This window comes from Pantherophis guttatus, chromosome 1 (assembly GCF_059756535.1).
Source record: "Pantherophis guttatus breed Tessera chromosome 1, ASM5975653v1, whole genome shotgun sequence".
NCBI classification, from domain to species: Eukaryota; Metazoa; Chordata; class Lepidosauria; order Squamata; family Colubridae; genus Pantherophis; species Pantherophis guttatus.
The window spans coordinates 117721972-117749468 of record NC_142063.1 but is presented as its reverse complement, the minus strand read 5'-3'; the positions used below and the strand labels follow the sequence as shown (position 1 = coordinate 117749468).

Sequence of the window (27497 nt, the reverse complement as noted above, 5' to 3'; positions counted from 1 at the left end):
AACATCATTAGGAAGCTTCTGCGCATGTGCAGAAGCGCGCGCATGCAGCCCTGTTGTGAACCGGTAGTAAAGGTAAGTAGAACCCACCCCTGCCCTGTGCCCATCCAAACAACCCATCAGACATATTTACCTCGCACTGTGAGATGGGCTTTAGAACGGGCATTACCAATGGTAATCTTCACCATCCCACTCATGTTAGGGCTAGTCCTGCAGAACCTCAGTTTGTGGACGTGTCCCACACTCTCCATCTGCACCTGCAAACCAGGCTGCAGCTCCTCCCCATTGAGGCTCCACTGGGGAGTGAAGTCTGGAGGGGCAGATATTTCACACTCAAACCGAGCCTCGGAGGGAGCCATCACTTCCACGTTCTTCAGAGGCTGGACCACCTGGATTCCCTCAGCTGCAATGGAAGAGAACAACAAGAATTTATAGACACAATAATAACATTTTGCACAGTAACAGAGTTGGAAGGGACCTTGGAGGTCATCTAATCCAACCCCCTGCTCACACAGGAGACCTGTACCAGGGATTCGAACTGTCAAACTGCACGGCAACCACTCTCTAAAGAATGCGGCTGAAGTAGACTAACAGATTGCTGGGTGATTTGCCATGGATGAGCAAGTGTCCAGTTTTAAGTATCAGAGAATAACAACAACAATGTGGCTCCCTCCATTGTGTTAAAACTAGAGTAACAAGGCAAAGGTGAAAAACTGAAGAAAGGATGATTACTGCTCTTGTATGAACAAGACAGCTCAGTCTAGGTATTAAAAGCAAACTCAGCTGAGCATATAACAAAAGAAGCACCCTGGGGTGAGATTCTAAACGAGGAACTCTTTTTGATGGCTGCACTGCACAGGTTTTTATTTTGGAGGACTGAAACGGAAAGAATAATGGCAGAAAGTAAACTACATCGTGCAAAACAGGAGGGAGAGGATTTTTTTTTACATGCTGGGGGGGTGGGGACCTTCACATATTTATTTATTTAAAGTTGTCAATCCTCTTTGAGGGCTTCTGCTACAATTGTCATCTATTTGCTCTCTCAAACGTTGAGAAGTCACATCTGGTTTAGGGCAGTGTCACTAAAATGTGATGAAGTCAATAGGGCACCAGAAGCTGTCAAAAGGGACTTTCTGCCATGCCACTTCTTCCTCTTTGGCATTCTCAGTCTGTTGCCAGCCAGCAACACCTGCTAATCCTTTCTCCGTTGCATTGTCTTTGGAGTATGCCATCTCCCCTGCCTGTTGGTTCTTCACTGCACTCACAGCCTTACCTTCCACTAGCAGGCAGGCTGTGGAATGATCATCCAGGGCATCACAGGTATACAGGCCTTCATCTGCAGGCTCCACACAGTGAATAACCAGAGTTCGGTAACAATCCAGATTGCAGATCTCATACTTTGGCCCGGCAAAGATCTCTGTGTCACCCCGAAACCAGCGCACACGTCCTCGAGCCTGAGACACTGTACATTCCAGCGTGGCTTTGTGGTGCACCAGTACAGTTTTATCCCGCAGTGGCTTCACAATGCGAATCGGCAATGCTGTAGGAAAGAGCAGACCCAAAGGCTCTGAGAAGTTGGCTTCTCACCTCCTGACCCCTCTCCTGACTCACTTTTGCAAATTAATAAAGGAGATCTGGTTCCTTATAATACATTCTGAATAACCTGCACACACGGAGACATCCTCGGAATCGTGAGACTTTTGTAAAAAGGAGGAAAGTGAATCATGCCCATAAGCTCCAACCCTTTCATCATGATGCATCATAGCAACAAGACACTATTCTTCTCATTTGGCTACATAAATATAATTAACAGAATAACAAAGTTGGAAGGGACCTTGGAGGCCTTCTAGTCCAGTCTAGTCTAGTCTAGTTAATTCTGAATAATTCTCTATCCCTTAGTAAACCACTGAGAGTTATTATATTGGGGTGGGATAGAAATGCAACAAATATGAGTAATTCTGCCCTGACTTGAAAACATTGCTGTGCATATAAATATAATTTATAGACTTAACAAAGCAAAGCAGATTACTGGAGAGGGCAGTTTCAGAATATGTTTTCAGTTTTTTTCCTCTGTGTTCACATATAGTGTTTCCCAAGCAGTCTTTCCCAATCTTTATAGTTTCCCTGCATGTACTCTCATGCACACAGATGCACAGGGCCTGGTCCAGTTGCCTATAAACATACAATCCTTGTCATTATGTAGCATTTGGAAATGCACAATCTTCCTTCCCAGAGACCTTTATTTTTAATGTATCAGAAAGGAGATATTATTAAATTTGATATCAAGGAGCCATCACTTAAACCACATTTAGTTCTGAACACAGGAACGAAGAAAGCAAAATTCTGTTTCCGTCCTACTCCTGGCTCACTGTTTTTTGAAGCGTGCCTTGTGGCATCCCCTGGAAAGGTCTCAAAGCAGATTGGGGCAAGTATAGTTAGTAGTGCTCCCCTCCCTGCAAAGAGACAGAGTTAGGGTTAGGTTAAAGGTAAAGGTTCCCCTTGCACATATGTGCTGATCGTTCCCAACTCTGGGGGGGGGTGTTCATCTCCGTTTCAAAGCCGAAGAGCCAGCGCTGTCCGAAGACGTCTCCGTGGTCATGTGGTTGGCATGACTAAACACCAAAGGTGCACGGAACACTATTACTTTCCCACCAAAGGTGGTCCCTATTTTTCTACTTGCATTTTTTACGTGCTTTCGAACTGCTAGGTTGGCAGAAGCTGGGACAAGTAACGGGAGCTCACCCCGTTACGCAGCTCTAGGGATTCGAACCACTGAACTGCCGACCTTTTGATCGACAAGCTCAGCATCTTAGCCACTGAGCCACCATGTCCCTAACCCTAATCCTAACCCTGCTCTCCCAGCACAAATACAAACTCCTCCTTTGCCTGTTCAGCCCAACCCAGTTCACCTGAGAGCTAACATCAGACCCAACAAAGAAGTAACTTCCTTACCTTCCACTTCCAGCTTGGCTTCCGAAGCAGCTGTCTTGGCCACAAAACGAACCTGGCCTGTGTCCTCAGGGCGGGCAGAGCTCAGGAGCAAGAAGTGGCGGGTTCCTTGGGAGTGATGGGGAGGAAAAAGGAAAAAGAGGGTTTTCTGTGTTGTTTAAGGAGAGACAGTGAGGGTTTATGAGGAGGCCTAGAAAGATAGAAGGTGTCAGGATACTGGTGGCTGAAAGCAAGGGCTCTATTTTGCTCACAGAAGTAATGAAAGGTTTGTCTGGGTTTACAAACGCTGATACATTTATATTAGTAAATAACAGCTGTTTTAAAGGATGAAAACACAGCCTTTGCTGCTTTCTTCCCCAGCTGTTAAACCACATTTTTCAAATCCTGAGGTGGTGGGGGGGGGGAATTCCCCTCCTATTGCAATAAAATAAATGTAGGCTACAATTGTATAGGTCAGTAGTGATTGCCTGTGGTGGGATCCTGTCCCCCTCACAACATTGCTGTTTTGAAATCAAGGCAAGGAGTAAGAACTGGTGGGAAGCCACTCAAGGGAGAGAGTGGTGTAAGCTTCATCAGAAAGAAAAGAGAAGTGTTTTATATTGGGAGACGTGTTCCAAGCCAAGGCTGAAGATTAGCAGATGCTGCTTTCACTCCCACCCCCACCCGCAATCAAGGTTATTCTCTAAACAAGAGCAGACATCTTTCACCATCCTTGTAGGGTTTTTTGGCTGAAGGGCAGATGCTTCCACACTCATTGCCAGTCCAAGGGCAACACTTCAAGCAGAGACTGAAAAGAGAGTTTCCTGGATAGAAAGCAAGGCTTGGCTTCCTTCGGATAGCTCTTCCCATGAATTGGGGGGTGTGGGGGGGTAGCCATTATGATCATTGATAGGCCTAATGGGGGATAAAAATGTTTTTGAAAGTACAGATTCTCTGCCATTCAGTAACCACTTTCCTATCCTCGCCATCTCTGTCCCCTTTCTTCAGTGTTAGATTATCACTCTCTTGGTGAATTTGAAACAGGACTTCCTTCTGCATCATTTACTGTACAACCCAAGAAATCAGGGAGGGTCTCTACTGAGACGTTGCCATGTCCCCATTGCTTCTGTGGCTAGGCCAGGGGTGGGTTCTAAAATTTTTTACTACCGGTTCTGTGGGCATGGCTTATTTTGTGGGCGTGGCTTGGTGGGGGGTAATGTGACTGGGTGGGCATGGCCAACTTTTTTTTTTTTAACTTTTAAAAGCATTTTTTCTACAACCTTAAGAGGTTGCAGAAAAAAATGCTTTTAGAAGCCTCTGACGATCAGGCAACTCAGCTGGGATCGCCACAGGCTTTTAAAGGCATTTTTTTCCCTACAACCTCTTCGGCAGGGAAGTTTGCACCCCATTCATATGAGGTTTGAAGTTATGTGAATAAGCTGTACATTGATGTAATATATTTGATCACCTGCCTTGAAGAGGCAGGAACCAAGCAAAAGGAGCAAGCAAGCTTGCAGAGATAGCAGCAAGCAAAATTACGTGTGGTTGCAAGTTGCTCATTCATACCCTGATTTGTTGTGCTCTAAGTAGTGTGCAAACATGGCCTCCTCCAAAACTTGTTTTTCTTCATTTTGAAATTTTCACATTCAGTGAAAATGTGCAGAATTAATTTTTCGGAGCTTACCCTGAGGACCGAAAATAATAACTTTGTATTTAATGCACTGAGACTAATTTCAAGTTGGCTCTTTGATCTATCTTTTTTATTTCTTTATCTTCATTCCTTAAGCAGCCAAAGTACTCTCCAAACGATGAATGCTTAAGAAAAGCTACTCAAATATTTTCTCAGGAATATTCACTGTCCTGCAGTTTGCTTTCTCTCCAGGTATTGCCCCAGATATTTGGAAATCTTGTTTTTGTAATAATAAGGGTTCGGAGCTAAGCTGTTTTTTTTTAACTGACAGTAGTACTTAAGAGTACTCGGTTGTTCAGACTTTTAAGAATAATTTCTACCATTGTTTCAATCTGAAATAGGAGGATGTGTTATTTGCTCAGATGACATTTTCCCCAATTTGTTTTTAATCTATGGACAAATTGTCATCTGCTACATATCATAGCAGGAGTACACTTTGCTAACCATTTTTAAGGGACATATCCAGTGGTGAAATCCAAATTCTTTTACTACTGGTTCTGTGGGCTTGGCTTGGTGGGCGTGGTGTTGCTTGGTGGGTGTTGCTTGGTGGGCATGGCAGGGGAAGGATACTACAAAATCCCCATTCTCTCTTCACTCCAGGGGAAGGATACTGCAAAATTCCCATTCCCTCTTTACACCTGGTTAAGGATACTGCAAAATCTTCATTCCCATCCCACTTCAGGGGAAGGATACTGCAAAATCCCCATTCCCTCCCCACTCCTGGGGCCAGCCAGAGGTGGTATTTGCTGGTTCTCTGAACTACTCAAAATTTCTGCTACCGGTTCTCCAGAACCTGTCAGAACCTGCTGGATTTCACCCCTGGACATATCTTCATAACATTGTTTCTGTGTCAACCACAGCCTGTTGAAAGCATCCCCTTTAGTTGATACACTGTCATAGGAGTATTTTCTATTTTTGCCCCATACAAAAGTTGCTGTCCAATCTGTGATGAGTCTGATAATGATACAGTCACGCCAGGATCTGTCCACTACCTCCCCATTCAGTCATTATTGGATACTGCTTTCCATGGGTATTTTGATTAGAGATGTGAAACAGACCAGACACCTGACTCACACAGCCATTTAGCTGTTGTTTCTGGCAAGGAAATATATATTTCTTGGAAGACCAGCACATTGTTTTCAATTATTCACCGATCAGTTCTACATCTTTCGGTCTACAAGAGTCTCTGCCACACCAAGCAAATGCCATTTTTCCAGGAAACTGGAAAGAGAAGTATTGGTTTATTTATTTTATTTAAGTATAGGCCACAGCTCAAAATTCTTAGCAGTTCGTAGCAGTTATGAAACAGCCATGAAACACCCATGGTGCATTTAAGTTATGTTAAATTAAAATCAAAACACAAAACTCCTGTGTTAATTGTTAACCTTCTCTCTTTCATCAATTCATGTTTTTTACAATTTATCTCTTTTATATTCCAAATTGCAATACCTTGATCTTCACTACATGGGCCTCGCATAACCTTCACTGCACAATGTTGATTTTATTACAGTTTTTACATACAGATTCTGGTACAACAGAGAAGATGTTATCAGCCTTAGTTGCACCCATGCCACATACAGTATTTCCTACTAATGATAAGAATGTTTGGGTCAACATGCCACAAGTACAATCCAAGCCTAGTTTAACTCCAGCTATGTTTATGCTACTCTGTGCAAGCTAAGATCTCTGATGGGACTGTTGCCTCATTTCGCTTGTCATCTACTGTCCAATATAAAACTGGGGTTTTTTTCTTATCTACCTTCCCCCTTGAATTCTAACCAGAGCATACAAAACATTTGTTAGACCAATTCTTGAATACAGCTCATCTGTTTGGAACCCGCACTGCATATCGGACATTAATACAATTGAGCGCGTCCAGAAATATTTCATAAGAAGAGTCCTCCACTCCTCTACTCGTAACAAAATACCCTATGCCACCAGACTTGAAATTCTCAGTTTAGAAAATTTAGAACTATGCCGCCTTCGGTATGACCTAAGCATAGCTCATAAAATCATCTGCTACAATGTCCTACCTGTCAATGACTACTTCAGCTTCAACCACAACAATACACTAGCACACAATAGATACAAAATTAAAGTGAACCACTCCAGACTCTATTGCAGAAAATATGGCTTCAGTAACAGAGTTGTTAATGCCTGGAATGCGCTACCAGACTCTGTGGTCTCATCCCAAAGCCCCCAAAACTTTAACCTAAAACTGTCTACTGTAGACCTCACCCCATTCCTAAGAGGTCTGTAAGGGGCGTGCATAAGAGCACCAGCATGCCTACCGTCCCTGTCCTAATGTTCCCTTTAATTGTATTCATTTTATGTATTCAATTCATGGTTATAGTTATATATATTATCTAATATGTACTCGACAAAATAAAATAAAAATAAATAAATAAAAAAAATATCTATTGTCATGGTAAGAATGAAAAGGTACACTTACCTTCATGCCGTATTTTCACAGTGCTGGTGACTTTGAGTCTCTCTCCATTATGATACCATTCACCTTTCACCTCCCCTAGGGACACCTCACATATGAAAACAGCATTTTCATTCTCCTGCACACGGACATCCTCCAGCTCTCGCACAATCTGGACCTGACGTTCTATGGGGGGGGAGGGGGGGGAGAAAAGCCCACACAGTTAGAATTGAAAAGTTTTTACAAAAGTGATTATTTGGATGCATGTGGATCCCCTGAAACTATTCAATTAAAACTCTACTCTTGATTGTGGTCCTCCCCCAGTTTCCACTAGAACAAACAGATGCCAACTATGAACAATATATCACAAGTCATGATGAGAAATGACACAATCATTATCTAAGATTGTAAGAGCTACAGCTGTAATCTAATCACAAGAACATAGCAAGAATTCTGCTGGATCAAGGAGAAAGTAATAGCAGAGCATTATACCCACCAAGGACACCAGAATATAGAGTTCAAAATGGCTGTTTTATCATGAACTACGGTACACTATTTCCAAGTATTATTGGGTGAGAGGCTGAAAAATTCACGTTCATCAAAAGTTTACAGTCTACCTCAGAAGGTCTTATCAAGGACAATGAGTTTTTAACCTATCACAATTGCTAATTGATGAGGTACTTGTAGTCTGTCTCATGTAACCTACATTGGCATACCCATGCTTTCTTCATTCTTACATCATCAAAATCCTACAAGAAAGTTTGAACCCTCCATCAGTTTAACAATCAGACCATGCATCTGATGAAGTGAGCAAGCTAAAGGTTTCCCTGTCAGTCGTGTCTAATTCTAGGGCACTGTGCTCATCTCCATTTTTTGGTCAAGGGAGCTGTCATTGTCCAAAAACTTACATGACTATATACCAAAGGTACATGGAATGCTACCTTTCCACAGAAGTGGTATCTATTAACTTACTTGCATTTGCATGCATTCAAACTGCTAGGTAGGCAGGAACTGGGGCAAGTAATGGGACCTAACCCCATTGCACAGAGCTTGAGTCACTTGGGCAGTCAGCTCTCCAGCTGACAAACTCAATAACTTTAGCCACTGAGACATCATGCCCTGATGAAGTGAGCAGCAGTACACAAAAACGATGCTTTTTATTAAAATATGTTGATGGGAAAAAGTGCTGTCAAACTCCTCCTGATTTTGGACTAGTATAGTCTAACATAGTTCTTCTATCATTCCTGCTGGATCAAGAGAAACATTCATCTACTGCCCAGTGGTGGGTTTCACAAATTTTTACTACCGGTTCTGTGGGTGTAGCATGGCTTGGTGGGCGTGGCAAGGGAAGGATATTGTAAAATCTCAATTCCCTCCCCAATCCAGGGGAAGCTTCCTGCAAAATCCCCATTTCCTCCCTTACCAGCTGGGACTTGGGAGGCAAAGAATAGATGGGGGTGGGGCCAGTCAGAAATTTTACTACCGGTTCTCCGAACAACTCAAAATTTCCGCTACCGGTTCTCCAGAACTGGTCAGAACCTGCTGAAATCCACCTCTGCTACTGCCCCATTCTGCTTTTCCTAATGGCCAACCAGCTACTTTTAAGAAGCCCCAAGCAGGATAAGAGAAAAAAACAGCTCTCTAGCAACACTGAAGTTCAGCAACAAGTATTCAGTTAGATTGCTCTGAGAGTAAATGTCCGAAATAATCCTTATTTCATAGTCTGTTTCCAAGAATGGCCAGGCAGATGTTTCCAGGAAACTGTGTTCTTTTTTATTGGCCATGAAGTTGCCATTTCAGACATATACATGGAAATGCTACCTAGTGAGTGGGCTAGTAACCATGCATTACGTGTCTCTTCTAAAAACCCACTTAAATATTCATTGGCTCTCATTTCCCATCTAGCTTTCTGTATAAGCCTTGAAAGTCTAAAGAAAATTCTGACTCACTACAGTGCACTGTGCATTGGCTGTTCACCAGTCTGCTCCAGGCCACCAGAGGCAAAAGTCAGGGAAGTGGAAAAGCAAAAGGGGCCTTGCCCTCATCCAGAACGTGACAAGTAGAGGATGCTTTGTATGGGGAGCTCCATTCCAAGCCTCCCCAGCCCTTCCATTTCTGCTCTCATCCATAGCCCAAGTCATCCATACCAAAGACTCTCAGTTTGGCAGAAGCACGGCAGTCCCCGGCATCACACATATATTCGCCAGCATCTTCAAGGCTGCAATGGTTGAGCTGCAGGAGACGCCGACGCCCCACTGAATAGATGCGGCAGTTGGGGCTCACCTGGATCTCCTTGCCATCCTATGAGAATTAAAAACATAGAGAACAGGGTCTGTTTTAGATCTGAGAAAGGAAAGGTGGAGAAAGGGCAGCTTTCAGGGGGTTCTGAGGACACAGAGGGGAGTGAGGCAGGGGTGGGTTCTAAATTTTTTTACTACCGGTTCTGTGGGCGTGGCTTATTTTGTGGGTGTGGCTTGGAGGTCATGTGACTAGGTGGGCGTGGCTAGCTGGTCAGAGTCATTTCTGGAAGGTCCTCGCACTTACGACTAGTCCTCGCACTTACGACCCGACTCATTTGTTTGCTTTTAACACTGATCAGCTGTAGGACGGCCCTTTAAAGCCCCACGGCAAGAGTTTAAACAGGTTTTTTCCCTCTAGTCATCAGCTGGGACTCAGGAGGCAGCAATAGATTGGGGGTGGGACCAAATAAAAGGTAAGAATAACGTGGGGGGTGGGAGGGCGGGGGGGAGAACCGGTTCGGTGACGTCATATCGTCACCGCTACTGGCTCGGCAGAACCGGACCGAACCGGGAGGAACCCACCATTGGAGTGAGGGAACATGGAGATCATATTAACCAAGAATGTTCCGTTGAATAGATCAGGAGGAGTTTTCAGGACAGCCCGTTCTTGCAGTTATAGAGAAGAGCAAGGAAGTGGGGACATTGATAAGAGGTAATATCCTCACCTTGTACCACTTCACCTCAGCCAGGGGTCGGGACAGCTCACACTCAAAGGTAGCTGAGCCTGTCTCGGGAATTCCCAAGTCCTGGGGCAAGCGCAGCATTGTAATTGGTGGCTCTGCAAGGACAGAGATAGCAACAGCAATAGCACTTAGACTTCTATACCACTTCACAGTGCTTTACAGCCTCCTCTAAGCGGTTTACAGAGTCAGCATAATTGGCCCCAACAATCTAGGTCCTCATTTTACCCAACTCGGAAGGATGGAAGGCTGAGTCAACCTTGAGCAGTTGAGACTCGAATTGCTGGCATTTGGCAAAATTAGCCTGCAGTACTGTATTCTATACAGTGGTTTAGTGCACCCTGTCATTAACACAGCTGCCTGCAATTTCTGCTGGTTCGAATCTCTCCAAGGCTCAAGGTTGACTCAGCCTTCCATCCTTTCTAAGGTAGGTGAAATGAGGACCCAGTTTGTGGGGGCAATAAGCTGACTTTGTATAAAATATACAAAAGAATGAAGGCTATTGCTTAACGCATTGTAAGCCGCCCTGAGTCTCCAGAGAAGGGCAGCATATAAATCAAACTAAAATAAATAAATAAAAAAAAACCACTGCGCCAACGCAGCTCTAAATACAGTTGCAAGTAGCTTGAAGATGCACTATTTTGGAGACTAAAAAGGTTAAACGTCTTCAAGAGGTGGTACTTAGCCAAATCACACCAGTTTGCATCCCTTATCCTCAGTTTGAAAGACACCAATTTATCTACAGTACCTGTCCTACTTTCCATGCCCAGTTTTCTCATGCTGCTGTTGCTATCAAAACTGCTCTGCTCTGCAGGTACATTGAGTTTTGGACATTACATCTGTTAGAAAATAGGACTAACCCAAAGAGTATCTAATCTAGCATCCTGTTTCCTGCAGTGGCCAGTTAGATGCACTTCAGGATGTTACAATCTGGGCGTGATGGCAGTGCTTTTTCCTACTTTATTTCCAGCACCAAGTTTGTCTTTCCATAGTCCTCCCTCCACTGGTCCAGTACCTCGGACCGTAAGACGGGCACAGCTCCGCACGGTGTCAGCAGTGAAGGCCACAGTCCCTGTGTCATCTAGCGTGAGCCTTTGCAGAGTCAGGCTGTGCGCACAACCAGTGGCACTCATTTGGCAGGTGGAACTAGGCTTCACACGGATGCCGTCACGCGTCCAGACCCCCAAGACATTGGGGTGAGATAGCTCAAGTTCAAATGTCACTGTCTCCTTTTCCAATGTCTCCACATCCAATAGCGGTTTCTTCACTGTCACCTTCCGGGCTGGAGAGGAAGAAAGTCTGTGATAGATCCAGTTTTGTCATGGAAGGAACTTATTTGCTCCTTACAAATCAAAGCAAGTTACTAGGAAGGGTATATATCAGGGGTGATATTCACTTACCTTCACTACCGGTTCACAAATGGGAGTGCACATGCCACCTCTGCACATGCACAGAGCATCAAAAATGGGATGTGATGACGTCCAGGCGGGTGGGCGGAGCCTCCCGCAGCTGCCGCTACCGGTTCACCCGAACCGGATAGAACCAGATGAATAGCACCACTGGTATATATAGTATTAAGACTCTAATTCTGCAGATACAGAATCATAGGATACTTCTCATGTGACTCCCATTAGCAAGAAAGTTGTACGTTTCTCTGACCTACTTGGGTAGACTCCACACTCACTTCTTCCTCATACATTTATTGCTAATAGAGTGGAAGGTTTTGAATGGATTCAGCTCATTTATCAGAATGAACTAGCTGAACTAGAATTTGGGATAATTTTTCCTCACTACAGTAATCTTAATGAATCTCACAAAAGCTAAGCAGGGTTGGACCTGGCTAATATTTAATGGGAGGCCGAAAGGAAATCCCAGGACTCTGGGGTAAACTAGGATATTTTCTTAAAAAAAATCCCAGCAGCCCATTTCCATACTATTGCCAAGCAAGCAATGTGGACCTGTCACCATGAATCACGTTTAACTCAAGTGAGCAGTGTATAAAAAAATAAATGATAAACAAAGGCAACAGTCTTATGCAGTATCTTCTACTGCACTTGGCCACTAGGTATATGACTGCTAAAGTTCAGATTCGAAAAAGACAAGGATAGGACAAAAGTGAGATTGCAGTAACTGAATTAAAAATTACTAGTTAAAAATAAGTATCTGTAAAATGATGCACTTTATTAAAATAATTGTTTTCTTCTCTGCATAGGCCAAGTTATTTTACTCATGCATAAATCACTCTTACACCCAGAAATATGTAAGTACACAGTATTCAGATACAGTTACCTTTCCTTCCAGGATAAACAGAGAAGGGAAGGGAAGGGAAGGGAAGGGAAAGTCTAGCTGTACTGGGAAGGAAAGGAAAAAATGGATGAAAACGAAACAAGAATCAGAGGAACTGAATATGGAACGCATGAATGTTTAGGGTTACAGAAAGGGTTAAATTCGGTAAGCAAGCAGAGCTTCCTAAGCAACTGATAATATTCAGATAATCATTGTTAAAGGAATTCTCACATTCAGCAGAGATGTCAGTGGAGGAGGGAAAAATCCCTAAGATGACCCTCTCTCAAGGATTTGCAACATATAACTGTGAGAGAAAAAAAAAATCAGGATAGAAATGAGACCTACGTTCCACACTCAGTCTGGCTTGGGTGCGATCATGCAGGCTCTCACAGCGATAGGTGCCTCGGTCAGCAAGCTCAATGTGATGGATGGTAAGAGCCCTTTTTGGCCCTTGTACCTCCATGGAGTATCTTGGGTTCTGCTGCAGTAAGATGCCTTGCTTCATCCACTGCACCTCCGCACTCTCCACGCTCAGCTCCACTTCCAAGCGGACATCCTGCCCCTCCTCAGCCGCCAAATCACACAACGTCCTCACAAACAGCACCTGAGCCTCTGCAAAAATAATGCTCAGAGGTTGAATAGTAGCTGATACATCTCTAACCCGAATGCATTCCCAGGCCATGATCCCTCCCTCTTTACAGAGAGACAAGCTAGGATTCAAGGCAATCTAGCCATTTGCCAAGGCCCAGGTCAATTTGCCATGTTTATAAACATAGATTTCAGAAGACTCAGAACCCCAGCTTTTATTTTTCAAAAATACAAGTTCAGAACCTGCAGGGCTTTAGAGATAAAGTTTTGAACATTCGACATGCTGTGCCGAGATAAATCTTCAAAGATGAAAGGAAAGTCAAAGTAGATTTTCCAAAAGGGATTCTATTATCTTCCCTACATGACTAAAGCAGCAGCATAAATTATGCAAACTAAGTAAGCAGAGATATCATTTTGAGTAAAGAATTTATATTTTCTTAGCATGGAATTGGGAAGACAAGAAAGGACATAGCGGTGGCATTAGCTGATAACTGTTGTGGCCCCGCCCTCTGAGCCTGTCCCATCCGAGGAAGAAAGCTCCGAGCATGAGGAAGAGGAGTCAGCCAGGCCTCCCTCTCCAGGCCCCTCCCCTCTGGCATTGTCTCAAGTGCCGGCCGAGGGAGAAGAGACAGCTGATTCAAATCAGAGTGATGAGGAAACATCATTCCTGGACGCACGCCTCCGAAGGCGTGATAAACGTTTGCAGCAGCTTAGGAGGCGTGCTAGGGATTAGAACTGAGTCACTGGACCACACCCCAGAGACTATATAATAGAGGGTAGTGGTCAAAGGATCCTTGTGACGAACAAAGCAAACCTTGGATAGTCACTAAAGCCTCGTCCGGAGCTGCTGAGAGAAAGATTTAAAGTGTCGGACATTTGGACTCTTGAGTATTTTGTCTTTCTGGTTTACTTTGAAAATAAAGTCACTTGGCAGACGGTGTGTCTATCGCTGCCAAGTGGGAGATAAGAACTGGGTGCGTTCCAAAGTGTTTCCTTAACCCTCGACTGGCTGTGTGTGTGTGTGTGTGTGGGTACGGGGACAGATCAATAACCCCCTTGAAACTCTGACTAATTAGAATTACTAATTACTATTACTGATGCACAGTACTTCTGTCCAAGTATCGGCATTTATCAAAAAGCAACATATGGTACATGGTGTTGCCATTTCTCTTACCTTGCACACTGAGTCTGCCTGAACTCGACAGACCTTCCGCACGGACGGTGACTATGCCGGTGTCACTCAAGCGGCATTGTCGTATGGTGAGGGTATGGCATAGCCCATTCTTGGTTATGGTCAACCGCTCACTGTTCACCACATCTTGTCCATTCAGCTGCCAGTTCAGCCTGACATCATCTGGACATATCACCACTTTGAAGGTGGCATCATCCCCTTCCAGCACTGTTAAATTGTGCAGCTCAGAAATTATCTCCACCAACCTAGGGACTGAGAAAAAGATGCCATCTCAGTTTACCTGATGTTTGCTAGCATATAACCAATCCGATAGGAGACTGCCAGAGTCCACCAACATGGTATCACCATGTGATTCATCTCTTAGGACATCCAGGTTTGCCTCTTTGTACTGAAGCTTAGCTTCATTACCCTTCACACTTTCTATATCAGGGGTGTCAAAGTGGATTTCTCCAAGGGCCAGATCAGCATTGTAGTTCTCCTCCATGGGCCAGGTGGAGGGGTGGGAGACAGGATGGACGCCTCCTGCTGGCCAAAACAGGGCATACACCCATTTTCAGCCTGAACAGCCTCCTGCAGCACTTCACTGACCAAACCAGGCCTGGGAGAGCTGTGCAGAGGCCGCCATGCCAGGGGTGGGTTCTAAATTTTTTTACTACCGGTTCTGTGGGCGTGGCTTATTTTGTGGGTGTGGCTTGGAGGTCATGTGACTAGGTGGGGGTGGCTAGCTGGTCAGAGTCATTTCTGGAAGGTCCTCGCACTTACGACCAGTCCTCGCACTTACGACCCGACTCATTTGTTTGCTTTTAACACTGATCAGCTGTAGGACGGCCCTTTGAAGCCCCGTGGCAAGAGTTTAAACAGTTTTTTTCCCTCTAGTCATCAGCTGGGACTCAAGAGGCAGCAATAGATTGGGGGTGGGACCAAATAAAAGATAAGAATAACGTGGGGGGGTGGGAGGGCGGGGGGGGGGAGAACCCATCATATCGTCACCGCTACTGGCTCGGCCGAACCGGACCGAACTGGGAGGAACCCACCACTGTCCCATTCAGCCCATTTTTGGCCAGCAGAGTGCTGCAGGAGGCCATGGAGGCTGAAAACGGGCTGGGGGGGGGGCTTAAGACCACTTTTCATACTTATGATCATTGTAGCATTCCTATGGTCATGTGATCAAATTGGTAATTGACTCATATTTATGATTGTTGCAGTTCCCGGGGTCATGTGATCAACTTTTGTGAACTTCTGACAACCAAAGTCAAGGGGGAAGCCAGATTCACTTAACCGTGTGACTAACCTAACACCTGCAGTGATTCTCTTAACAACTCTGGCAAGAAAGGCCATAAAATGAGGTAAAACTCACTTAACAAATGTCTCACTTAGCAACAAAAACGTTGGGCTAATTGTGGTCATAAGTCAAGGACCAACTGCATAGCAATGCACAGAGGATAATAGAATTACACTGCAGTCTGGGAAGCATGTCCGTGTTATTATGACACAAGAAACAAGAATTACTTGAACAATTTCCTAATTAAGGAAGATTGTGTTCTTCCTCCATTTGATGTGATCGGGATGTGTTCATACAACTTCTGCCTTCTTTTAATCAGCGGGGCCAAAGAGTGCTTTATATTAACGTGATGTTGTACCTAAAGATACTAGAAGTTGAAGCTAGACCTTTTCCATGCAAGGCATCTGCTTTCCAACTTCTCCAAAAAGAACTTACTTTGGACTGTGAGAATAGCCAAAGTACGGTCATCTTTGCTTTCACATGAATATTCGCCGGCATCTTCAGTCCTCACATTGCTGAGTGTCAGGGAACGCTCTCGTCCCTCTGCTCCGATCTCTACGTGTTCATTGGGTTCCAGCTCCTGCCCGTCTTTCAGCCATGTTACATCACCCTTGGTTTTGCACAATTCACACCAGAACAACACTGTATCGCCTTGCAGCGCTGTCACATCTGAGAGACCCCGAACAAACTTCACCATCAATTCTGAGTTGGGTAAATAATAGTTTGGTTAGGAGGATCAGATCTTGGCAACTGGCAGGACCCAATCAAATTATTGGGGGTTTAGAGTAGCCTGGAAATTTTCAGTGCATCCCAAATATTCCACAACTCACCACTTTTGCAGATTTTCACATTCCTAGTTCGTTCTTTTTCTAAACTTCTAGACCCCCATGACTACAGTTCACTCTGGCTCAAACATGGCTAGGAAAGGGATCCACAAAAAGGAGGACAGTCCCTGCTGCCTCTTCTCAAGGTCAATTACTCCAAGGGCCATGGCTATATTCTTCTCAGGCTTAGACCTATTTATTTTGCCTGGCACAATGAAGTTTCAGGAAAGAGTATTTTCCTGCTTCGGCAACCTGGAATCTTTTTAACTGAAGATGACAACAAATACACCTGAGACTTTCAGACTCAAAGTATATATTTGACTACTAAGTTGAAGTCACTGGAAAGGTTAACTGCATCAAACATAGATGAAAATCCAGAATTATTGGTCAAGATATGTGCACCTAGAAGAGAACATTATTGTGTACCAGAGAACTGAAACTATCTTACTGAATCAGACAGGGGTTTGTTTCGCCCTGTATTATATTTTCAACAGTGACCAGGCAGACACATCTAAAGCAGTGGTGGGTTTCAAATTTTTTTACTACCGGTTCTGTGGGTGTGACTTGGTAGGCGTGGCATGTCTTGATGGGCATGGCTTGGTGGGCGTGGCAGGGGAAGGATACTGTAAAATCTCCATTCTGTCCCCACTCCAGGGGGAGGATACTGCAAAATCTCCATTTCCTCCCGATCAGCTGGGACTTGGGAGGCAGAGAATAGATGGGGGCAGGGCCAGTCAGAATTTTTACTACCAGTTCTCCGAACTACTCAAAATTTCTGCTACCGGTTCTCCAGAACTGGTCAGAACCTGCTGAAACCCACCTCTGATTTAAAGTCTCTCATAGACTATAATAGCTGTCCCACTGCTTGACCACAAGCTTATGCCAATCAGGAATATATTGCCTCTACACACAAATGGTCTATTTAGCTCTCATGGCTAATAACCGCCAATAGTTCCCTTACTGCAAATAACAGGCTATTAAAAAAAAAAAAACTTACACATTTTTATGGAAAGAACTATTGAAGAAATAATAGGAAACCGTCCCCTCTTCCCAACTGCTTGAGCAACACATCAGAGGTTGAGAAATTAGCCTTTAAGCTTCTATGCTGCAGACAAAGTTTGTTTGCTGCATGATTGTAAGCCCCCCTCTTGCAAACAAAACCAGTCAGCCTGGTATAAGATCTACGGTCTCCATAGTCAATCAAGCTAAATAGACAGAAGGTCCAGCATGGACATAACAGGATCCTTAGTTTGATAGGCTCCTTTTGTGATTGTATTGCCGGGAAAATTTTCACCAGTATAGCTCATCCCATGCCTGAATGTAACCAAATGTTCTCCGCCTGTCAAAACCCTTGTTTTAATATAACAGAAAAACTCATTCCTTTTTTTACCGTGGTCATCCATCTTGAACAGACCGTATTTTATTTCTTAAGATATTCCACAAGACAAAGATGCCGACTTGATGCTCTAGATCACGGGTGTCAAACTCGCGGTGTCACGTTGTCGTCACGTGACGTATTGCAATGTTTTTCCCCTTCATGGAACTGGGGTGGGCATGGCCTGCATATAACGCACCCGGCTCGTGGGCCGCCAATTTGACACCCCTGCTCTAGAGTCACAGGTGGTTCCTAAATCATTGGCCATGGCCTCTGAAAGTCTCCCAAACTGACAACCAAGAAGAAAAATTAAATTGAGTATGAATCCCATCTCCTGCTTTGTGGAGCACAGCCTTTGGTACACTACCAAAGACCAAATATGGCACACTACCCAAGGCCATTGCTGTGGGCCCATGTCTGATTGCCTCTTGAACTGTCAGGACAGTGAACAGCCTCTGCACAGATCCCTTACCTTTCACACTAAGCTCAAAATGCAGCTGATCATGAGAAGAATGGCAGATGTAATCTCCAGCATCTGCTTTGCCCACATTACTCAGCAAGAGGCTATGGACCCGTCCTTCTCTGCGTAGCTGGCAGTGCTCCCCTGCCACAAGGTTCCCTCGGGGTCCTTCCCAGCTGACCACAGATGACTCCTTGGAGACAATGGCTGACAGCACTGCACTGCTCCCCTCCAGGACCAGCACCTTCTCTGGATGCTGTGATTTTGACACAAACAGCACGGGGGCCTCTAGAATTAAGAGAAAAGGAGCAGAGAGACTTGAAGAAAGCAAGGAACACTAGAAAGCTAGGCCTCTGATCCACACACACCATTGTGAACACTGAAGCTGCTACTTGCTCTCTCTCCTCCCCACTCTCCCTCTCTCTCCCTCCCTCCCTCTCTCTCTCCCTTCCTCCCTATCCCTCTCCTCTCTCTCCTCTCTATTAACAGATGTCATTTGAGCATTATCAAAACTCTACCTTGTAGTTGGAGTTTACTTATTCATGGTTCATGGGAATATTTCAGAAGTTAAAGATTCTGGTGTGGGGTATTCACCCCACTCAGCATACCACACGTACTCATAGAAATGACTCCTGCTAATCTCTTGTTTCTGAGATCAACAAAGCAATCCTCAAAACAGATAGGCGTCATACATGCCATCAGCACTAAATGGGGATGGGTAACGTAAATTCACATATGACCCCTAAAGAAACCACAGTTCAAAATGATAAAGAATTAGCTCTTTATCATGGTCTCCGTGACTAACACATGGGCCAGACATAATAGCAGCTTTATTATCTAGAGAAGGTAGCAGTTTACAGAAAAGCCCTCCCGTATCTCCAGGACGGAAGATCAAGCAGACTAGGTTGGATAAAGACAGACAGTTGTTCCCAAGGGTGGGCAAGGAAATGTGATTAAGAAAAGCTTCAGTGGCTGCTGTTGCTCTCCTAGAGTAACCTCAGCAAGAAGGCACTGTTGCTTAACTAAACCATAACTGAGCCCTATGACAGTCGTAATTCATCTGGAAAGCTTCTAAGTGAGTAAATTTAAACTTTTCTGAGCCCCTGAAAGCACACAAAAGAGTGTTGGTTTCCCCAGAAAGCAATCAGCCGATACAAAGAAAAAGCAACCATTCTGTAGATATCCAAAGCACGCATAGTCCATTCCATCATCATCATCAAAGAGCTGGTGTGAAGGTGGAACTAGCAAGGTATTTTGATTCAAGCAGGAGGACTTCAGCAGGAAAGAAATATCAAAATGCGAATCTAAGTTTGTTCTCTGCTTCCGTGCGCATTGTATGTAGGATGCACAGCTACTTTATCTGCCTGAAATTACAGCTACCCTGTTTCCCCCAAAATAAGACACCTCCTGATAATAAGCCCAATCAGGCTTTTGAGCGCATGTGCTAAAATAAGCCTCCCCCTGAAAATAAGCCCTCCACGAAAATATTTAAATGCAGAGCTGGAAATCAGGTAAGATGGCAAGAGGAGCCCCATGTGCCGCAAAATAATAAGACCTCCCCAAAAATAAGGCCAAGCACTTATTTCAGGGTTCAAAAAAATATAAGACAGGGTCTTATTTTCGGGGAAACACAGTACTAAGAATGCCGGGTTTCACCACAAATGGCAAAAGTAGCCATCAGTTCAAATGGCTTCTGCATTAGCACAAACAGGAACAATGACAAGTTCCATATTGGTACGAGCAGAAATATAAGCAAGTAAAACTAAAGCAAGTATTTCATGAAATATTTATATAACAAATGGATCTAAACCAGAAAAAAGAAGTTAGCTAGCCATAAGGTATATCCGTAACTATATTAAAGTTAATCCACTACATGGAAAGCTAGTGAGGATCACAAGTGTTTTATACTGAATAATTTGATAAGACAATACAGCTATATTCTCTGCATGTCTGCCCTTCCAGGATAGAGTGCAAGTATCACAGTTATAATGGATGCAAGAGGGTGAATAAGATGACAAAAGTAGCTGCTGTTGCTATATGTCCAAGCAATTGAAGGATTGTCCAAGTAGGCATCTAGCATGTGTGACAGCATCTATGAGACACTGACAGAAATGTCTGCTTGTCAATGAGAGAAAAGTTCTGTCCTTCCTCGTATCCAATGAAGTGTATTACCTAGTAAGAGATTAAATGATGTTGCTCTGAAGTCTGTAGCTAATCAGGAATATATTGCCCATTTCAAATACCCTGTTTCCCCCAAAATAAGACATCCCCTGATAATAAGCCCAATTGGGCTTTTGAGCATATGGCAATAAGGCCAAGCACTTATTTTAGGGTTCAAAAAAATATAAGACAGGGTCTTATTTTCAGGGAAACATGGTAGGATGCTCCAACAATGAGTCAATTGTCCACGTGTGGACAGGCAATACCCTGCAAGTGAAAATTTGTCACCATGACATGGAATTGGACAAAAATGACATGAATTGGAAAAAAAATGGGAAGCCATGGCTGTTAGGATGGAGAAAGAAGAACTGCTAAACTAAGCCAAAATCAGGAAAGATGGAGGAACAATAATCATGCAGATTCTGTATGGAATAGATCTCTTAAACAACTGCAGAAGTCCAGAGACTTCTCCAGCATCAGAGACAAGAATTTCATGCTCCAAGTCCATTGTGAATGATTTTTTCTGAGGCTGCCTTGGGCGTGTTGGCTGTTGCCTACGATATAATTAGCCTGAGGGATGGACACAGTGTCTTCAAGGTAAATGCATCAGCTGGTCCTGAATCAGGAGCCTTCAATACCTGCTCCTGAAGAGTTGCTCTTCAGTGAGAAGAGTAGCTTTTACAAGTCTATCATATAAAGCTCTGGAAACATTGGCAGGCATCTATAACATGTTCCTCTCCTGGCACAATAGGCAGAGTTCATATCAATGGGAGAAAGTAAGCTTGACAATGTTGGCAATTATAGAAGGAGGGCTTTGGGGCTACGCAGGCTAAGGATACCCGAGAATCTCTCATCTCCATAAATCATCAGTATAACAGGCATCAGTGAAACAAGATACCATAAGCAGATGAGCACCAGACAAAGTAAACATAAGTAAATTTAGTAAGAATAGAAACACATTTAAAGGGAAAGGGAAATATCCCAGGGATGCCAAACCAATTGGTACTACAAACTTGAGGATAGTAGCAGAAGCTCAGTCTATGAACATATCTAATAGGTAGAGAAGAATGAACCTTCAAGAAAAAGCCTCCAGGTTCCAGGCAGGCAAAGAATCTCATACATGTGAATTTCAGAAATGACAATATTTAAGGAATGGTCAAGTCTATTTTAGTAGGGTAGCTCAGTGGCTAAAATGCTGAGCTTGTCGATTGAAAGGTCGGCAGTTCAGGGGTTCGAATCCCTAGTGCCACATAATGGGGTGAGCTCCCGTTACTTGTCCCAGCTTCTGCCAACCTAGCAGTTCAAAAACAAGTAAAAAATGCAAATAGAAAAATAGGGACCACCTTTGGTGGGAAGGTAACAGCGTTCCATGCACCTTTGGCATTTAGTCATGCTGGCCACATGACCACGGAGACGTCTTCGGATAGCACTGCTCTTCGGCTTTGAAATGGAGATGAGCACCGCCCCTTAGAGTTGGGAACAACTAGCATATATGTGCAAGGGGAACCTTTACCTTTACCAAGTCTATTTTAGCCCAGCATTTTCCTCCCTCTCCACCCACAAGGGCCATCCTATACTTCATCGCATACTCAGACTCATGCTCCTCCCATCACATTACCTCATGTATTCTTCCCCTTTTCTAAAGCCTGTCATTCCATCCTATGAACTCCACAACCCCTTGTAACATACATGACCTAGAACAAAGGTCTTCAAACTTTAAGCATAGTTGGCTGGAGAATTCTGGGAGTTGAAGTCCACAAGCCTTAAAGCTGCTAAGTTTGAAGAACTCTGACCTAGAACAAGGCTGTCATACCTTAGTCTTCCAAGGATGGAAGAAGCATAGAAAAAGCCCTGACACTAGAGCATCTGGCTTGAAATTAAGATGGATATTCTTACCTTGTACATTTATTGTGTAATGCACTTCATCATCTCCAGTATTACAGCTAAATGTGCCACAATCACATGGCTCAGATTGTTGGATGGTTAGGCTGTGGATCAGCCCCACACTGTTCATAATCATCCGTGGCCCAGGACACAGTGGCTGCCTATTCTTGAGCCACTGGACACAAGTCTTCTCTTGAGACAGTTGGGCAACCAATGTCACATTCTCTCCTTCCTGGACTTCAATAGGCTCCCGGGCATCATCCTTATTCACGATGCACACAGGGGGTGCTAAGAGAAAAAAAAAGAGTTCCCTGTTAAGCAAAACTGGATATGTTCCCTATCCTAAAATAATTTTTTTTAAAAAAAATTGGGCTACCATTGAAGTACAATATCTTATAAACCTTTCTGAAACTGTAAAAAGAGGATTATATGAATTACAGCTACATCTTTTCTTTTTGGACATTTATTTTACCATTCTGGAAGAGAATTGAAATCATCTTAATATTACTTCAACATATTCAGGCGGCATCAGCATCAATGGCAGTTCCTTCTGTTAATTATTGCCATATGCTAAAAATAAGTAATATTATTTATTTTTATACTATGTAAGAGGAGGAAGACTGGAAATGCGGAATACAAGGATTTTCAGTCTCTTCTTAATATTTCTTCATATTACTCTGGGGAAACTGAGTAAATCTCCATTATCAGTGGCAGGCCACCACTGCTACTCTTTTTCCTCTGCATAATCTCCAGAAACAAACAGCTTTTAATTAAGGATCTAAGACCAGATGCAAAAAGATGCTGCTTGTCTCTGCCGCCACCTCATATTTTGGCAAGAACTGATGAGTTATTTTCTGCTTCTCCTCATAACATCTGTCTTGGTGCTTCCCCCGCAATTTCTTTCAAAGTCTGTACTGTATATATCTTGCTTTCAGTCAGAAGATGAATTACAGGCCAAAAGCACATAAGTCTTAGTAACCTAAGAATCTGACCAAGTTACAGTCAACAGAGTGCAGGCAAAGGACCAGCTTGTTCCCTTCATTTGTTGTGTGCCCTATTCCAATTGTTAATTTTTTTCTGGGTGTGAAGATGGGAAATCCTCCTCCAAGACCCGATCTCCAAAGGAATTCAGAAACATTCTGAACAAAGGGATTTCAGCAGATTCTGAGGCAGAACCATTCTTTCATCAGAACATGGCTGTCTGCGATAGGGGGCAGGTAAGGGCCCCCCCAAATGATTATATGTGTGTGATGACATAATCAATCAAATGTTAATCCTACTTAAGTATACTACTGCGGAGGAGTGGTCCCAAGCCCTCTTCTGGCAGCTTCACCAAGGCCACTGCTGCTGGAGCAACAGAAATCATGCTGACAGCAAAAACAGTTAGACTTATATACTGTTTCGTAGTGCTTTACAGACCTCTCTAAATGATTTACAGAGTCGGCATATAGCAAGTCTCTTGACAGGAGATGATGGAAAACTAAATCAGATCAACTAAAAATGGTGTTAGACATCTTAGCTATGGGATATAGAGAAGAGGCAAAGACAGTATCATGAGGACATAAAGAAAAATTACCAAGTTATCTTTGAACCATAGTTTAGAGGACATACAGTATGGTTACATACAGGTAATCCTTGACTTACAACCACAACGGGGGAACAAATATTCCATCGGTAGGAGATGCAGCCCTTAAGTGAATTGTGTCTGATTTTATGATTTATTTATTTATTTTTTTGCCATGGTTGAATTCAGCTTCTCCTATTGACTTTGTTTGTTAGAAGCACCCCGGGAAGGTTGCAAATGGGGATCACATGACCCTGGGACACTACAATCATCACAAATAGATGCTGGTGGCTAAGCACTCAAATGTTGATCCTGGGACCGTGGAGACGCTGTGACGGTGAGGACCAGTTATTAGTCACTTTTCAGCATCATCATAACTGCAAATGGTCATTAAACGAATGGTTGTAAGTTGAAGATTACCTATACTTTTGTCAGTCATCTGTTTCAGCCATCAGATAGCCATTATTGCAGGGGTAAAATGTAAAATTTGTTACTACTGGTTCTGTGGGCATGGCTTGGGGGGAGGTAATGTGACTAGGAGGGCATGGCTAACTTTTTTAGCCATTTTTTTTAATTTTTCAAAGCATTTTTTCTACCACCTCTTCGTCTGAAGAGGTTGCAAAAAAATGCTTTGAAAAGCCTCTGCTGATCAGGCAACTCAGCTGAGATCGTCAGAGAGGTTTTTCAAAGCATTTTTTCTATCACCTCTTCGTCTGAAGAGGTTGCAGAAAAAAGTGCTTTGAAAAGCCTCTGACGATCCCAGCTGAGCCGCACGATCATCAGAGGCTTTTTTTTTAACTTTTAAAAGCATTTTTTCTACAACCTCTTCTGCCGAAAAAATGCTTTTAAAAGTAAAAAAAAAAAAAAGCCTCTGATGATCAGCTGGGTATGGTGGGGGGGGTGGCGCAGGGATTTTTATTACCGGTTCTTACCCGCCGCCATCGCTACCGGATCGGGCGATCTGATCCAAACCGGGAGCATTTCACCCCTGCATTATTGTCCTACTACTGTCAGCAGGGTTGAGGATGAAATATTATTTTATTTTATTATTTGTTTGCTGCCCATTTTGCTGCGATGCAACTCTGGGCAGCTTACAATCTTAAAGCAGTAAAATCATGAATGTAAATCTCTCTAATAACAATAAAAATACAAATTATGATTCAAAGGTGGGATGGGAGGGAGCAGAAGGTGTGGGAGGGATGTGGGCTCTTCTGTTGGTCCATCAACCACATCCAGCGTGATGTTTCCCCTATTAGGCCAACTGGCATAGCCAGGTCTTCAGGCCCTTATGGAAGGTCAGGATGATGGGGCAGAACCTGTGGTGGGTTTCAAAATTTTTTACTACCGGTTCTGTGGGTGTGGCTTGGTGGGCGTGGCATGGCGTGGCTTGGTGGGCGTGGCAGGGGAAGGATACTGTAAAATTTCCATTCCCTCCCCACTCCAGGGGAAGGTTACTGCAAAATCCCCATTTCCTCCCAATCAGCTGGGATTTGGGAGGTAGAGAATAGATGGGGGTGGGGCCAGTAAGAATTTTTACTACCGGTTCTCCGAACTACTCAAAATTTCCGCTACCGGTTCTCCAGAACTGGTCAGAACCTGCTGAAACCCACCTCTGGGCAGAACTTATCCCGAGAGACAAGATGAAGGGGATCCCAACCCCCAACAGTCACAGCCCATTTGGAACCAGGCTGTGGAAAAGGTGTGCTCGCAAAGCTGTATTTGTTAAAGTAGCACACATATGCGCAAAACTGTCCCCTCTACCCTCCACCCCGCCACCATCACCTCCGCCAGTCCGCCGAGCTGGAAAGGTTGGAGATTGCTGTTCTAAAAGGCAGGAATCATGGCAGAGAAGGCTTTTCTCCTAGACCCCACCAGCCAGAATTCCTTGGGATCTGCTGCATGCCTCCTCTGCCAGCATTGATAAGGTGGTCCTGTCCAGTGGTGGGATTCAAAAAATATTTACTACCGGTTCTGTGGGTGTGGCTTGGCGGGCGCGGCAGGGGAAGGATATTGTAAAATCTCCATTCCCACCCCACTACAGGGGAAGGTTACTGCAAAATCCCCATTTCCTCCCAATCAGCTGGGACTCGGGAGGCAGAGAATAGATGGGGGCAGGGCCAGTCAGAGGTGGTATTTACCGGTTCTCCAAACTACTCAAAATTTCCGCTCTCCAGAACTGGTCAGAACCTGCTGAATACCACCTCTGGTCCTGTCCCATTGGGCTAAGACTGTTTCTCAAGTAACCTGGAGCCATGCCAGGCAGGGCTTTATAAATAACAATCAACACATTGAATTGCATCCAGAAGCTAACTGGCAGCCATTGCAGTTCGCGGAACAGCAGTGTAACATGGCTTTTCTATGTTATAAATTCTGAAATGAGAATATTGAATACTATTCAATACTGAACCAATAACTTCTTGCTCAATATCTCAGATTCAGCCATTACTCTACACCAGTTCCCCCATACACTACATTGTTGTGCCTTCCTGTGCTTTCAACCCTTTCCCTGGTGTTTCATTTTTTTCCCCCCCTTGAACCACTCTCACCTGCTACTTCTATGGCAGTCACCCTCTGGTCTGTGCCTACATCACACACATAAGAGCCTGAATCCTCTTGGGTGACACTACGGATGGTGAGTTGCTGGTGCTTTCCAGTGGCCTCTATGCGAATACGCTTGGCCGCTCCTAGCTCCTTGCCATTCCGGAGCCATCGCACAGCAGCCGTAGGTGAAGACGTCTCGCAAGCCAAGATTAAATCTTCTCCAGTTGGCAAGGAGCGATGCTCTGGCATCCCTGCATTTCCCACGATGGAGATGGGAGGCTCTTGGAAACCAAGAAAAAGAAAACACTGTCATAAAACAGGGCCCAGACAACTTTTGGCAGCCAGCTGAATGGCACAAGCAAAATGTCAGTGTCCTGTAGCTGCCCAGACAAATGGACCTGATCTTGAAAGTCATTTATTTCAGGCTGTAAAAAATATGTAGCTTGCTTGCCTTACTTCCCCACCCAGGAATGCTAAACTCAAGATTTAGCATTAGAGTCTTTTAAATGGACAGCCTCCCACACACCCCCTCAAAAAAAGCTGCACGGCAGGAAGACATGCCGCCCTTCTCCGGAGACTCAGGGCGGCTTACAATGTGCTCAGCAATAGCCTTCATCCATATTGCCCTCGTGGCAAGTCAACATCCACAGCCATGTCCTATATAAACTGTGTAACTTTTCCCCACAACAAATAAAAATGGAAGACTTTATATTAAATAAGGAAGGTGTTGTGTAGCTACTGTTCTTGAGTAATACCCAGCATTTTTTTATGGTAAATTTTGACTTTCTTTTATAAACAACCCCTATAGTCTAGTAATTACTACAAATATCAGCAGAAACAAAGCCCATCATAAGCTCTGCATTGAATGATAACGCTGTGTTTTATTAGTGGGATTTCAGAAGGTGCTGGAAATGCAACTCTGTGAAGACTAATTACCTCTTAAAAGTCTTCTTCAATTGAAGCAGTATAAACAATTTATAAAGAAATAAATCAAATGTGCAGTCATGGTTCTGAAAAGATGTTAAATCATACTGACTTTAAGTAGCCAAAACATGCACTTTCCTCTTTATGAATAATGAGGAACCCTCTAAGACTCCATTCACAAAATAGCAGCCACAACTATTGTTGCCAAAAAGAAGAGACAAAGCTAGTGACTGTGAATAAGCTGACCTTCTTCAAATGTAAGTGGAAGAACAAATTTGTATTGAATCCTTTATTTCCTGTACTGAATATGGATTACTGAAATAGTATTGAATTAAACTGGAAGCTGGAACATAATGCTCTTTCCATGTTACACTTGACATTCTTGCTTCATAAA

The 27497-nt window shown here is 43.8% G+C and overlaps 1 protein-coding gene across 6 annotated transcripts in view; it reads right to left on the bottom strand.

Moving 5' to 3' along the window:
• Positions 1 to 27497, bottom strand: part of OBSL1 (obscurin like cytoskeletal adaptor 1) — a 78662-nt gene that overhangs the window by 866 nt on the left and 50299 nt on the right. For 5 of the 6 annotated variants that reach the window (XM_034433802.3, XM_034433804.3, XM_060687847.2 and 2 more), the window contains 13 exons: positions 26185 to 26460; positions 22087 to 22362; positions 18043 to 18318; positions 15807 to 16073; positions 14072 to 14341; positions 12655 to 12921; positions 11039 to 11305; positions 10009 to 10121; positions 9191 to 9344; positions 7068 to 7229; positions 2950 to 3054; positions 1271 to 1537; positions 131 to 400 (listed from right to left, as the gene is read on the bottom strand). In XM_034433802.3, coding sequence (XP_034289693.2) covers positions 131 to 400; positions 1271 to 1537; positions 2950 to 3054; positions 7068 to 7229; positions 9191 to 9344; positions 10009 to 10121; positions 11039 to 11305; positions 12655 to 12921; positions 14072 to 14341; positions 15807 to 16073; positions 18043 to 18318; positions 22087 to 22362; positions 26185 to 26460 — 2970 coding nt within the window. The remainder of the gene's footprint in view (positions 1 to 130; positions 401 to 1270; positions 1538 to 2949; positions 3055 to 7067; positions 7230 to 9190; positions 9345 to 10008; positions 10122 to 11038; positions 11306 to 12654; positions 12922 to 14071; positions 14342 to 15806; positions 16074 to 18042; positions 18319 to 22086; positions 22363 to 26184; positions 26461 to 27497) is intronic. The other variant, XM_060687848.2, reaches the window with a different exon arrangement.